The sequence below is a fragment of the Lipotes vexillifer genome, unplaced genomic scaffold (genome assembly GCF_000442215.2).
Source record: "Lipotes vexillifer unplaced genomic scaffold, Lipotes_vexillifer_v1.1 scaffold824, whole genome shotgun sequence".
Classification (NCBI taxonomy): Eukaryota; Metazoa; Chordata; class Mammalia; order Artiodactyla; family Lipotidae; genus Lipotes; species Lipotes vexillifer.
The window spans coordinates 1-15,177 of record NW_006772197.1 but is presented as its reverse complement, the minus strand read 5'-3'; the positions used below and the strand labels follow the sequence as shown (position 1 = coordinate 15,177).

The window sequence follows — 15,177 nt, the reverse complement described above, 5'->3', positions numbered from 1 at the left end:
CAGCAGGAGACATCCAACTTAGGTCCTGGAACTGCACAATCCAAATTACATGTTTCACAAATTCCCCCTATGGCAGTTAAAGCTCCCCATCAGGTTCCTGTGCAACCTGAGAAAAGTCGTCCAGGTCCATCCTTACAAATTCAGGATATGAAAGGAACTAATCGGGATCCCCGTCTTAATAGGTTGAGTCAGCATTCTTCTCATGGAAAAGATCAGAGTCACAGGAAGGAATTCCTAATGAACACATTGAACCAGTCTGATATTAAGACAAGTAAAACTGTACCCTCTGAAAAACTAAATTCATCCAAGCAAGAAAAAAGTAAATCAGGTGAAAAAATAACCAAGAAAGAACTTGACCAATTAGATTCTAAATCCAAATCTAAATCTAAATCACCATCACCTTTGAAAAACAAATTATCCCACACAAAAGACTTGAAAAGTCAAGAATCTGAAAGTGCAAGGGTGTCTGATATGAGCAAGAGAGATCCAAGATTAAAAAGACATCTTCAGGATAAGACTGATAGCAAAGATGATGATCTAAAAGAGAAGAGAAAAACTGCAGAAAAAAAGGATAAAGATGAGCACATGAAATCATCTGAACACAGACTGGTGGGAAGTAGAAATAAAATCATAAATGGCATTGTACAAAAACAGGATAGCATAACGGAAGAATCGGAAAAACAGGGGACAAAACCAGGGAGATCGAGTACTAGAAAGCGATCAAGATCACGATCACCCAAGTCTCGGTCACCGATTATACATTCTCCCAAGAGAAGAGATAGGCGGTCACCCAAACGAAGGCAAAGGAGTATGTCTCCATCCTCAACACCCAAAGCTGGGAAGATTCGCCAGTCAGGAGTTAAGCAGTCACATATGGAAGAGTTTACACCACCTTCCAGGGAAGAAAGAAATGCCAAGAGAAGTACTAAACAGGATGTTCGAGATCCAAGGCGAATAAAAAAGACTGAAGAGGAACGACCACAAGAAACTGCAAATCAGCATTCCACCAAGTCAGGCACTGAACCAAAGGAAAATGTAGAAAATTGGCAAAGTTCCAAGTCTACCAAAAGATGGAAATCTGGTTGGGAAGAAAATAAAAGGTAGGTTGTTAACATTTTTAATTGAGTAGAATAATGTGTACATTTAAAAATACAGTGTTGGAAAAAAAAAATACAGTGTTGATTTAAAAATTGGATAATGTTTATTGGGTACTTAACCCTGTGGGTTAAGTACCATTATTATTGCTGTTTTATGTATAAGGAAACTGAAGTTTAGAAAGGATAACTAATCTGCCTAAGGACATGCAAGAATCAGAGTTCATATCTGATTTTCCTGACTTCAAATCCTGTGCTCTTAATCTTTAAATTAACTTTTATGGTTACATATATTCATTTTAGCCAGATCCTATTAAGGATCTTAAAATATGGTCCTGAGTATTTAAAAATTTTTTATGAAGTAACATAATTGCTTTTATGGTTTCAGTTTACAACAGGGTGATGAACATAGCAAAGCTCCTCATCTAAGGCATAGGGAGAGCTGGTCAAGCACTAAAGGAATCTTGTCACCTCGAGCTCCAAAACAACAGCATCGATTAAGCGTAGATGCCAATCTTCAGATTCCTAAAGAGTTAACTCTTGCAAGCAAAAGAGAATTACTTCAAAAGGTAGCTACTGTGTTCCCATGTAGTCATTATTCTCCTTTTGTCTATAAATTTTTTTGTAAGTACTTTTTATATTTAAAACATTGATTTCCTTTTATCACCCCTGTGCAGACGAGTGAACGTTTAGCATCTGGTGAAATTACACAGGATGAGTTCCTTGTTGTTGTGCATCAAATTCGACAGCTATTTCAGTATCAAGAAGGTAAACATAGATGCAATGTACGGGATAGTCCTACAGAAGAAAATAAAGGTGGATTAAAAAAGAAACCTCTCTTAACTGATGCTGAATTAACCTACTATGAACATAAAGCAAAACTGAAAAGGACACAGGTTCAGCATTCATTTCCAAGACTTGATCTCTTAGATCCTGATATTTTTGACTACCCTTTGACTGATGCCTTGTTGTCTGGAATAGAATGTGAGCCATCCAAAAGTAAACATGCAAGTAGGAATAGTGGAGCACAGTTTGACAGAAAAGAACAATTTAGTGAAAGAGCAAGACGTCTTTCTCCTATATCTGGGAGTCGTACTTATGCTGAGAATCTTTCACCCCATGAGGGCCGGAGAAGACATGACGAGCAAGTCTCTGCTAAAGGTAGAAAAAGTTAAATCAGATTATGCCTATTGAATCACACAGCAGTGAAGGGAAAATGAACAAGCTAAGTGGGGATGGATTTTTGTGACTGTTCAGACTTCTGTTTTGTCGTTGTTTGTTTCGGTTTTTCCCTCAAAGGGAAGGGAAGGGAGCTGATATTTATAAGGCCAACCGTGTATTAGGTACTTTACTAGGTTCTTTATATATGTAATCTGATTTAATCCTCACAATGACCTAATGAAATATGTATTATCCCCATTTTACAGATAGGAAACAAGGCCGGAGAGGTTAAATAAGTTGCTCTCAAAGTCAAATAATTAGTAAATTGACTGAATGGGTATTTTTTTTACCCAGGTGTATCTGACTCTAGAGGGCATTTTCTTACCTGCTGCTTGTTGCTGTCTTTTTCCCTCCCCTCTCATAAAGTGAGATAGTTTTGGATGTTTTTGAATAAACATTTACAAGAATATACGAAGAAGATTTTAGGATAATTTGATATAAATTATCAGATTCAGGGAAAATAAATTTTTTTTTCTTTTTAAAAGGTGTACGAGAAGAGCAGAGATCACCATTCAATGATCGTTTTCCACTTAAGCGACCTAGATATGAAGATTCAGATAAACCATTTGTAGATAGCCCAGCATCAAGATTCGCCGGCCTTGATACAAATCAGCGACTTACGGCTTTAGCTGAAGATAGACCATTATACGATGGACCTAGCAGGCCATCAGTAGCGAGAGATGGCCCAACCAAGATGATTTTTGAAGGACCTAATAAGTTAAGCCCTAGAATTGATGGACCTCCTACGCCAGGTTCTCTTCGGTTTGATGGGTCACCGGGACAAATGGGGGGAGGTGGCCCTTTGAGATTTGAAGGGCCACAAGGCCAGTTAGGAGGTGGGTGTCCTTTGAGATTTGAAGGTCCTCCAGGACCAGTAGGGACACCTCTGCGGTTTGAGGGGCCGATTGGTCAAGCAGGAGGAGGTGGTTTTCGGTTTGAAGGTTCCCCCGGTCTGAGGTTTGAGGGATCTGCAGGTGGTTTGCGATTTGAAGGACCAGGGGCCCAGCCTGTGGGTAGTCTCAGGTTTGAGGGACACCGGGGTCAACCTGTGGGTGGTCTGAGGTTTGAGGGACCTCATGGTCAGCCTGTGGGTGGACTTAGATTTGATAATCCCCGAGGTCAGCCTGTAGGTGGACTTAGATTTGAGGGAGGTCATGGTCCATCAGGGGCTGCAATTAGGTTTGACGGACCTCATGGTCAGCCATCAGGTGGGATCAGATTTGAGGGCCCATTGCTACAGCAGGGAGTTGGGATGAGATTTGAGGGCCCCCATGGTCAGTCAGTAGCTGGTATGAGATTTGAAGGACAACATAATCAACTTGGTGGGAGCGTTAGGTTTGAGGGTCCACACAGTCAGCCAGGGGTTGGGATCAGGTTTGAAGGACCTTTAGTCCAACAAGGAGGTGGAATGAGGTTTGAGGGTCCTTCTGTACCAGGAGGCGGCCTGAGAATCGAAGGACCTTTGGGTCAAGGTGGTCCAAGATTTGAAGGTTGTCATGCTTTAAGGTTTGATGGGCAGCCAGGTCAGCCATCACTCTTGCCAAGATTTGATGGATTACATGGTCAGCCAGGTCCTAGATTTGAAAGAACTGGTCAGCCAGGCCCACAGAGATTTGATGGACCACCTGGACAGCAGGTTCAACCAAGATTTGATGGTGTACCTCAAAGATTTGATGGTCCACAACACCAGCAAGCATCAAGGTTTGATATTCCTCTTGGTCTTCAAGGCACACGATTTGACAATCATCCTTCACAAAGGCTTGAATCGGTATCTTTCAATCAGAGTGGCCCATATAATGATCCACCTGGCAGTGCTTTTAATGCCCCATCCCAAGGACTGCAGTTCCAAAGACATGAACAAATATTTGATTCACCTCAAGGACCAAATTTTAATGGACCACATGGCCCTGGAAACCAGAGTTTCTCGAATCCCCTTAACAGAGCTTCTGGACACTATTTTGATGAGAAGAATCTTCAGAGCTCTCAGTTTGGAAACTTTGGCAATTTACCTGCTCCAATAACAGTAGGAAATATTCAGGCATCTCAGCAGGTAAGTCTGTTACAGTTATTCTAAAAGTATATTGTATGCAGACATGAACCATTTTTAATGTTTCTAGTGTTTGAGGAAGGTTTTCAGAATATAGTTTATTCTATAGGTTGGAAAGGATTTTTTAAAATTTAATTTTTTTAGTATTTTCTGGGGGGGGGGGCAGTTTTTAATGTACTTCAAAACCCCACCTGCTAGGAAAGTGAGATGAGAGTCTTCTGGGGCTGAAATTTGCAGTTTAAATCCAAAATTGATCTTAGTTCTTTCAGGATCTAGAGAACCCTCTCAATCTCAATTCCCCCCCGCCCCCCACAAATATTTTCTTTTTTAATAGACTTTATTTTTTTTTTTTTTTTTTTTTTTGTAGAAGTAGAAATACAGAGACAGATCTGAATTTGAGAGAGAAATCAATAAAATCTGGCTGTTGCTTGAATGTTGGAAGTGAGGAAGAAGAAAGAGTCTACGATAATTTCAGGTTTCTGGTTTGAATAACTGGGTGATGGTGGCACCATTAATCAAGATAGAGGAAAGTGGAAGGGAAGCAAGGTGGGGGAAGGATGGAAATCTATCTCTGGGCCCATGTAGAGTAAATGTGTCTAAAGGAGATATGAGTGTATATGTTCAGTAGACACTTAGTGAAGTGTGGCACTCAAGTGGTTAGTCAGGATTTGAGATACAGATTCAGAATTTGTTGGTATAAACATGATAGTGAAGCTGTAGGAACAGCTCCTGCTAAAGCAGAATAGATTAAGAAGAGAAAATGGTATAGAATAAATCTGTGAGTATTACTCATAGCCCCCCTTACCCTGGATTCATCCCATTAATCTGTAGTTAATGTCAGGGAAGGTGGGGTTCAAACAATGTCATTGCTTTGAAAATACCATTACCTGGGAAAGGAGGAAACACCACTTGGGATTCTTGTGTATTAAGATAATTTCCAGATTGTGAACCTGACGAAAGATGAAAGACATTAAAATAGTCACAGTCTCTGAAGATTCTTACCCCAATGTGTTAGACACACAGCCTCTGTAATCTGCACTTGCCTTACTCACTCAAATCTATTAATATCTTCTCTGGGGTCACTATGCATTGTGATTGTCAATTTCAAGGGCAAGGATTGAGATTAAATTTATTTAAGGTTTTATAAGGATCTCACTGTAGCAACACCCACCTGAGAAACTTATTCCAGAAACTTAAGAATTGGCATGAGCCAACAAATTAAAAATACTCCAAGTTTTTCTTTCATAGTACCTATTGAAGACAAGATTTCCATAGGCAAAATATGGTTCATGTCTCTGTTGTGAATGGAGGAAAGCCATAGGACATCCCACAAAACTTCAAGTCCAAGGAAGCAGGCTGCAGTTTGTCCCATCTTTCCCATGTAGACTGCTGGACTAAATTAACCATCAATAAATTCAAGAACATTTTCTGGAGGAGGCCTTGCTATTGTAGTATTGTGTCTGCTAAGAAGCTTTTTTATATCTCTTCCTTTACAGTACATTTAAATATTACATTCAATTATCATATACTAGCACCCTGAAACAACTGGCAAATAGATGAGGAGGAAACAAGTCATGACAACCCTGACAGAGGAGGCATCATCTGACAACTAGGGAGGCAGACTCCAGGAATTAGAATTATCACGAGTTGTATAAGTACCTCTATGGTTCAAGGACTATGAGTTGAAAGAAATATGACAAGGAAGAAGACACTTTGGCTATTATACAAATATTCTAGAACCTTATTGTTATTGATTGATTGTCTTTAATTATTGAGGCAGGGGTTAAAGTAAAAGATGTGTCAAAAAAAAAGAAACACACAAAGAAATTCGACACCGAAAACATTTGCTGTGTCACTCAGAGGGGCACAGGCTTCTCTCAATCCTTAGGAAAAAAATGGCTTCTTGCTTTCAAATAACATCTTCTTCCCCTGAATGACTTCCAGAAGCACAAAAGAAACCAGTAACTGTAAGTCCATCAGAGCTCCTGTTTTTGTTTGTTTGTTTGTTTTTTTATGCAGGAACTAGGGAACCACATAAGTGGCAGCTCAAATGGCTGAACCTGTACTGGGCCCTCAGGAGACTAGAGTAGGGGAGCTGGGCCTCCCAGAATGGTCCCCAGCAGAGTACCATGCTAGTACACAATCTTATTCAAAAGAAAATGCAAGGGGGCAACTAAAAGAGTCTGCTTAAAATCCTTACTTTTCTGTAAAAGTTGAATTTATTCTCTGAGAGTTCCACTATCCCTGAAATATATTTTATTCCACCTGGAGAGCAAACTTTTGGAGAGAAGTTGGACAAAGTATTTGATTACAGACCTTAAACCTTTGTGTCTGATGACTACATAAGTTCCTAGGGACCTCTAGGCTTTAACTATTTTAACTAACTAACTAGATAAATCAATAGTGCCTTGCTAGGAGGACTAGAGGATATAGCATGAAGCTTTTCAAGACTGTTCTCATGACCTTCAACAAATGAGCTACGACATACTCAGGATAGGAAATAAGCTTTAATCAAAAGAAGGCCACTAAGGGCTTCCCTGGTGGCGCAGTGGTTGAGAGTCCGCCTGCTGATGCAGGGGACACGGGTTCGTGCCCAGGTCCGGGAAGATCCCACATGTCACGGAGCAGCTGGGCCCGTGAGCCATGGCCGCTGAGCCTGTGCGTCCGGAGCCTGTGCTCACAATGGGAGAGGCCACAACAGTGAGAGGCCTGCATACCGCAAAAAAAAAAAAAAAAAAAAAAAGTTTTAGGGAATTCCCTTGTGGTCCAGTGGTTAGGACTGCATATTTTCACTGCTGAAGGGCCCGGGTTCAATCCCTGGTTGGGGAACTAAGATCCCTCAAGCCATGCGGTGCAGGCAAAAAAAAAAAAGTTTTAATATGTGAAAAATGAGAAGTATATAAAATTACTGGAAAGTCAATATATTGAGAGCTAACTCAACCAAATTGTAGTGGTACTTGCTTTATTTCTGAAATCATTAAAACAGCCATCTTCAGAAACATGCTGTAGCGTGGCTTTATTAAGTTTACAAATTTGGAGAGTTTTCCAAAAGTTCTGAAGTAACTAGGGAAGTCCTAGCCAAGCAAGCTCTAGTTTATGCATTAAGTATTAAACTGTATCATCACAGGAAGCTCACTCAATTAATTTGAAAACGTTTTGTTTTTAATTGCTAGATTGACAATTAGGATTAGTATTCTTATTTTTTGTTTTCACTATAATGAAAAGGGAAGGAAAGTACTGAATTTTTGGGGTCTAAAGTCAGAAGACCAGGGTTAGAATCTCCACTCTGCTACTTTACAGGTCGGTGGAGTAATAAGCAAATATCGTTTCTGGGGCTCAGTTTTTTCCTCTGCAGATAGCATATGATAAAAGTCAGGATTTGCTGGGGAATTTTTTCTTTTCCCAGAGAATCAAATGAGATAGTATATGCAAAAGTACTATGTAACTTGTGAAGTGCTATATTGGTGTATTTTCCTTTAGAACTCAGTTTTTCTTGTAGAGTAGAGGATTTGTTGTATTGGAGTTGGTAGCTTGAGATAGCGTGCAGCAACTGCAAATTTTGCTCTTTTTTGTATGAGATAATATACAAAACCTGCATGTTTTCTTTTGCTTTTACAACCTTGAGGTGCTTATGTATACAAGGCATAGCAGTGTCACAGAGGAAATCACATCTTATTTCCTGGGTTGGAGGTTATTGAATGAGTTGTTAGATACGCCTTCCTTCTTCAAGTTTTACTTAAAGAGATATGAAAAGTATTTAGTGTTCAATATTAGGCTTCTGTAAGGTTTTTTCTCAAAATTTAAAGTAAAAACACTCTTTTCCAAGTAGTAAATATACTCATGTTCATTTATTCATCCAAACAAATAGTGATCACTTGCTATATTCTAGGCATTGTGCTAGGATGACTTAATAAGGTTTATCCTTCTAAGGGCTTTATAGTGTAGCAGGATCTATGGACTTTTTTTTTTTCCCCTCTAAATAGTTGTTCAGACTTCCCTAGTGGTCCAGTGGTTAAGACTCTGTGCTCCCAATGCAGGGGGCCCAGCTTCGATCCCTGGTCAGGGAACTAGATCCTTCATGCTGCATCTAAGAGCTGGCACAGCCAAATAAATAAAAACAGTAAAATAAATATTAAACAGCTGTTCACTAGGTTGATAAGTTAGACACCATCATTGGGTACCTGATTATGAAATTCCAAACCTGTTCTGAGAATCACCTCTTATTCCTGTTTCTAAATGCACAGAAAATGAAGTAAAATCTGAAAGTGTCTTAAGCATTTTTTTGTTTCGTGCAGCTCAGAGTTTTGTTTTATTTTTTAAATCTTTATTGGAGTATAATTGCTTTGCAATGATGTGTTAGTTTCTGCTGTACAACAAAGTCCATCAGCTATATGTATGTGTATATCCCCATGTCCCCTCCCTCTTGAGCCTCCCTCCCACCCTCCCAATCTCACCCCTCTAGGTCTTCACAACGCATCAAGCTGATCTCCCTGTGCTATGCAGCAGCTTCCCACTAGCCAGCCATTTTACATTTGGTAGTGTATATATGTCACTGCTACTCACTCACTTCGTCCCAGCTTCCGCTTCCCACCCTGTGTCTTCAAAGTCCATTCTCTACGTCTGTGTCTTCATTCCTGCCCTGCCACTAGGTTCATCAGTACTGTTTTTTTAGATTCCATCTATGTGCGTTAGCATATGGTATTTATTTTTCTCTTTCTGACTTACTTCACTCTGTATGACAGGCTCTAAGTCCATCCATCTCGTTACAAATAACTCAGTTTTGTTCCTTTTTATGGCTGAGTAATATTCCATTGTATATATGTGCCACATCTTCTTTATCCATTCATCTGTCGATGGACATTTAGGTTGCTTCCATGTCCTGGCTATTGTAAATAGTGCTGCAATGAACATTGTGGTACATGCCTCTTTTTGAATTATTGTTTTCTCAGGGTATGTGCCCAGTAGTGGGATTGCTGGGTCATATGGTAGTTCTATTTTTAGTTTTTTAAGGAACCTCCATACTGTTCTCCATAATGGCTATATCAATTTACATTCCCAACAGCAGTGCAGGAAGGTTCCCTTTTCTCCACACCCTCTCCAGCATTTATTGTTTGTAGATTTTTTTGGTGATGGCTATTCTGACTGGTGTGAGGTGATACCTCATTGTGATGTTGATTTGCGCTTCTCTAATGATTAGTGATGTTGAGCATCTTTTCATGTGTTTGTTGGCAATCTGTATATCTTCTTTGGAGAAATGTCTATTTAGGTCTTCCACCCATTTTTGGATTGGGTTGTTTGTTTTTTGATACTGAGCTGTATGAGCTGCTTCTGTATTTTGGAGATTAATCCTTTGTCAGTTGCTTTGTTTGCAAATATTTTCTCCCATTCTGAGGGTTGTCTTTTTGTCTTGTTTATGGTTTCCTTTGCTGTACAAAAGCTTTTAAGTTTCATTAGGTCCCATTTGTTTATTTTTGTTTTTATTTCCATTACTCTAGGAGGCTTTTTCTTTTCATTTTTTTCTTCTGTGTGTTTTTTTTAAATTATATAAGTTATAGGTGTACAATACAGTGCTTCACAATTTTTAAAGCTTTTGTTTGGTTTATAGTTACTATAAAATATTGACTATATTCCCTGTGTTATACAGTATATCATTGAGTTTATTTTATACCTGATAGTTTGTACCTCTTAATCCCTTACCCCTATATTTATATTGTTCCTACCTTCTTCCCTCTTCCCACTGGTAACCACTAGTATGTTCTTGTTCTTTGTGTGTCTACCTCTTTTTTGTAATATTCGCTAGTTTGTTGTATTTTTTAGATTCCACGTCTAAGTGATATCGTACAGTATTTGTCTTTCTCTGTCTTATTTCACTTTGTTTTTTATTAAACAAATATTATATATACTGCCAAACACCTCAGTGCTTTACAAATATTAGTTCATTTAATCCTCATAACAACCTTAGGTAGGAACAATTATTATTACCCTTTTACAGGTGAAGAGAACAGACACAGATAAGTAACTTGATCATGTCACACAACTAGAAAGTGGAATTTCTAGTTAGAATCCCAGGAGTCTGGTTCCATAGTTCATGCTCTTTTTTTTTTTTTTCCATAGTTCATGCTCTTGATCACTAAACTTGACTGCTGGAAGACATGTGATTAGCTAGTTATGATTCTTAGACATATAAATAGCTAATTCTAATGAAAAGTAAATGTTAAACTGTTGTGTGAAGTGGCTGTTGTAATTGATCGTTGAGGTTGATTTATTCATTCATGTAGTCAGACATTTCATTTCAACAGACATTAATTAGCCTGTTGTATACAAGGCACTGTGCTAAGTGTAAAGAGTATGCAGTGGTTAAGGGCAGAGATGATGTATTGTATTGTGGATGTAAATTGAATTTCTGCCATTAAGAGGCATTTTTAGTGATTCAGAACTTCTTTCTAGAGGTGTGGTATATAAGATGCATAGTGGTGACATACAAATATATTAAAATACTGTTTTTATAGTTGAGTTAAAGAATTGTAATTTTTAAATTAGTGCTTAGCAAAATATGGAATTGGATTGATTCCTCACCAGTGAGCTTAAGGAAAAGATTGTTATCCTTGTTTCATTTATTCAGATTTTTGAAGCTTTAGTGAGCCTGACACCTTTTCAGCAACAGCCTGAACTGCTTTGCAAGGGCAGTAATTGAGCAAGGGTCAGAGGAGCAGATATATTCTGAGCCACATGGCTCATCTCCCTGCATTAGTTCCCCTGGGTAGTTATGGGAAGGTGGGGGAGCTGGGGGGCTGGGCAGGAGTACTTCCATTTAGGCTCTGGGTATTTTTTTCCCCTAGAAATCTGTGCTAAGAGATGGTAACCTACTTCATCTATGCAAAACGACCTTTCCCAATATGGTTAGGTGAAGAATAGAGAATTGGAAGGGTGAAAAGTTGGACCTAGAGGTGTGGTGCTGCATTGCATAGAAGGGAGCATGAAGCTCTCTGCCCTCAGTATTCTGCTTTTCTTTGGCATGGATTTAATTGGGCAACAGTGGGTAATACTGGTTTTTTAAGGTAACAGGTATGCCTGTATAAAGTATTAGTGGGTTTCAGTATTCATCTTAGAATATATTTTTAAGAGGTCATGATTTGCTGACATAAATGCAAAGTTCACTTTTGGGAGCTTTTGGTAATTACACTGATCTTAACAAGATTTTATTAAGTTTAATGTTGATAGGATATCTTGAAGAAAACTTTAAAAATCCTTAGTATAATTTGCATCTTTAAGTTCTACTTTTATTTTAAGAGTGTTATTTTTTTAAAGGTGTCCTTCCTAAGGCATATCCTGATAATCATCTCAGTCAGGTGGATGTAAATGAATTGTTTTCAAAACTGCTAAAAACAGGAATTCTCAAATTGTCCCAGCCTGATTCAGCTACAACACGTAAGTCATGCTTCTGTAATTCATCTACACAAAGCTTTATTAAGTTATAAAGATGTATGATATGATACAATGATATGTTCTATGCTAAAATTTCTTACAATGTTGAATTCTTAGGTATACTTATATAACTGGTTTATAATGAAATAAAAAAAAATTTTCTAACAAGGAACTGTTACCCTTATAGTGGACATTGTTTCAGTTAACTAACATTCCTGCAAACACCATGTGCAGACTTTTTCTAGTTATTCTGTATTATTTTAGCTTATAAAAAATAATTAGAATGTTGATGAATTTCATGAAGATTGACTTTTAAGAGACCAGACCTAATAGCACTTATCAAAATAAAGAATTGTATTAGGTTCCTTGGCCAGTAAACCTAAGATCAGGAGCACTGAATAGGCAAGATGGGGCTCTCTATATGCTTCTTAACACTATAGTGTTCCCCTATAAAGAATACATGGACCCTGGTTTTGAGATATTTGTTGTGTTTCTTTTCAATTGAAGAAGTAAATGAAGTTGCTGCTCAGCCCCCTGCTGAGGAGGAAGAAGATCAAAATGAAGATCAAGACGTTCCAGATCTTACCAATTTTACAATTGAAGAATTGAAACAGTATGTAATCTAATTTTCTAAGGTAAAAGGGACGGTGACTTTAATAACAGTGGATATTATCACTAGTGCTATTCATCTTACCCCTCACTGTTTTTAAAATTTAGGAAGGCTGTTTTCCCTTTTTTTTTTTTTTTCCTTTTTTTTTAACATCTTTATTGGAGTATAATTGCTTTACAGTGCTGTGTTAGTTTCTGTCTTATAACAAAGTGAATCAGCTATACATATACATACATACCCATATCTCCTCCCTCTTGCATCTCCCTCCCACTCTCCCTATCCCACCCCTCTAGGCGGTCACAAAGCACCGAGCGGATCTCCCTGTGCTATGTGGCTGCTTCCCGCTATCTGTTCTACATTTGGTAGTGTATATATGTCCATGCCACTCTCTCACCTCGTCTCAGCTTACCCCTCCCTCTCCCCATGTCCTCAAGTCCATTCTCTACTTTTGTGTCTTTATTCCTGTCCTGCCCCTAGGTTCTTCAGAACCATTTTTTTTTTTAAGATTCCATATATATGTGTTAGCAAACAGTATTTGTTTTTCTCTTTCTGACTTACTTCACTCTGTATGACAGATTCTAGGTCCATCCACCTCACTACAAATAACTCAATTTCCTTTCCTTTTATGGCTGAGTAATATTCCATTGTATATATGTGCCACATCTTCTTTATTCATTCATCTGTTGATGGACACTTAGGTTGTTTCCATGTCCTGGCTATTGTAAATAGTGCTGCAATGAACACTGTGGTACATGACACTTTTTGAATTATTATTTTCTCAGGATATATACCCAGTAGTGGGACTCCTGGGTCATATGGTAGTTCTACTTTCAGTTTTCTAAGGAACCTCCATATTGTTCTCCACAGTGGCTGTATCAGTTTACATTCCCACCAACAGGGTAGGAGGGTTCCCTTTTCTCCACATCCTCTCCAGCATTTATTGTCTGTAGATTTTTTGATGATGGCCATTCTGACTGGTGTGAGGTGATACCTCATTGTAGTTTTTATTTACATTTCTCTAATGATTAGTGGTGTTGAGCATCCTTTCATGTGTTTGTTGGCAATCTGTATATCTTCTTTGGAGAAATGTCTATTTAGGTCTTCTGCCCATTTTTGGATTGGGTTGTTTCCTATTATGAGGGTTGTCTTTCCATCTTCTTTATGGCTTCCTTTGCTGTGCAAAAGCTTTTAAGTTTTATTAGGTCCCATTTGTTTATTTTTGCCTTTATTTCCATTTCTCTAGGAGGTGGGTCAAAAAGGATCTTGCTGTGATTTATGTTATAGAGTGCTCTGCCTAGGTTTTCCTCTAAGCTTTTGATAGTGTCTGGCCTTACATTTAGGTCTTTAATCCATTTTGAGTTTATTTTTGTGTATGGTGTTGGGAGTGTTCTAATTTCATTCTTTTATGTAGCTGTCCAGTTTTCCCAGCACCACTTATTGAAGAGGCTGTCTTTTCTCCATTGTATTCTCTTGCCTCCTTTATCAATGAAAAGGTGACCATATGTGTGTGGGTTCATCTCGGGGCTTTCTATCCTGTTCCATTGATCTATATTTCTGTGTTTGTACCAGTGCCATACTGTCTTGATTACTGTAGTTTTGTATTATAGTCTGAAGTCTGGGAGCCGGATTCCTTCAGCTCCATTTTTCTTTCTCAAGATTGCTTTGGCTATTCAGGGTCTTTTGTGTTTCCATACAAATTGTGAAATGTTTTCTTCTAGTTCTGTGAAAAATGTCATTGGTAGTTTGATAGGGATTGCATTGAATCTGTAGATTGCTTTGGGTAGTATAGTCATTTTCACAATGTTGATTCTTCCAACCCAAGAACATGGTATATCTCGCCATCTGTTGGTATCATCTTTTTTAATGTGGTAAAATATACATAACATAAACTTAAGCAAGCCTGTTATCTTCTTTTCAAATATGTTTGCTGCACAAGTATTTAGGCCAAAAGTCTACCCCCAGATTTCTGTTTTTTATTATCTCTGTTTAGTATAGCAAGTTTAGGGAGTTTAAGGATTAGGTATTAGTAATCACTCATGTTTTCCTTTTTATCTCTATTTTCTCTTAATCATCACTGTTTTTTCTGTATTGATATTCTCATGCCTTTGAAGTTAAGAAAATGAGGTTTTTGTAGTCTAGTATTTAAAAAATAAAAATTTTTTTCATTTTATAGAAAATACAAATGAATAAAATCAAGAAAATAAAATTACCTACAATTTCCACTTTACTGATAACCAGTATTAACATTTGGTGCATATATTTTCATAAATTTTTATTGCCTATATTATATAAAAAACATCTATAGTTGCTTTATGGATCCATTATATTGTTATGAGTACTTTTAAAAATAATAGAACAGCTAATGGGTTTCATCTTTTTTTTTAATTGAAGTATAATTTATTTACAATGTGTTAGTTTCAGGTGTACAGCAAAGTGATTGTTTTATATATATATATAATATATATAAATATATACTTTTTCAGATTCTTTTATTATAAAACACTGAGTGTAGTCTCCTGTGCTATACGGGTTTCACCCTTTTAAAGACAATGTTTTTCAAAGTGATACTTTTCACATAGTTAAAACTTTATAATGAAAGTCTTACAGTAAAGGCTTATAATAAAAGATGGCATGCCTTTTTCCTAGTACTACTTTTTACCTGAAGGCAACCATTTCTTAACTCTTTTATCTATGGTTCTTGGCATTTACTTTCTTATTTCTTAAAAGATATGTAGTTTTCTGGGCTTCCCTGGTGGCACGGTGGTTGAGAGTCTTCCTGC

General features: G+C 37.8%; 2 protein-coding genes across 2 annotated transcripts in view; both read left to right on the top strand.

Annotated features, from left to right (window-relative positions):
• The window catches only part of LOC103074929 (pre-mRNA cleavage complex 2 protein Pcf11-like), an 11,003-nt gene extending 8,116 nt beyond the window's left edge, over nucleotides 1–2,887 (top strand). The window contains 5 exon segments of the mRNA XM_082931327.1: nucleotides 1–1,100; nucleotides 1,483–1,663; nucleotides 1,772–1,862; nucleotides 2,801–2,838; nucleotides 2,840–2,887. The exon segment at nucleotides 1–1,100 is cut by the window's left edge and continues 18 nt beyond it. Of these exon segments, the coding sequence (XP_082787453.1) occupies nucleotides 1–1,100; nucleotides 1,483–1,663; nucleotides 1,772–1,862; nucleotides 2,801–2,838; nucleotides 2,840–2,887 (1,458 nt within the window).
• A 122-nt stretch (nucleotides 2,888–3,009) lies between these two features.
• LOC103076495 (pre-mRNA cleavage complex 2 protein Pcf11) lies at nucleotides 3,010–12,400 on the top strand (the record flags this gene model as incomplete). The annotated part of the gene is made up of 4 exons (XM_007447363.1): nucleotides 3,010–4,365; nucleotides 10,985–11,048; nucleotides 11,671–11,790; nucleotides 12,295–12,400. Coding segments are annotated over exons 1-4 (1,646 nt in total), but the record flags the coding sequence as incomplete, so codon positions are not given.
• Between the last annotated feature and the right edge of the window lie 2,777 nt (nucleotides 12,401–15,177).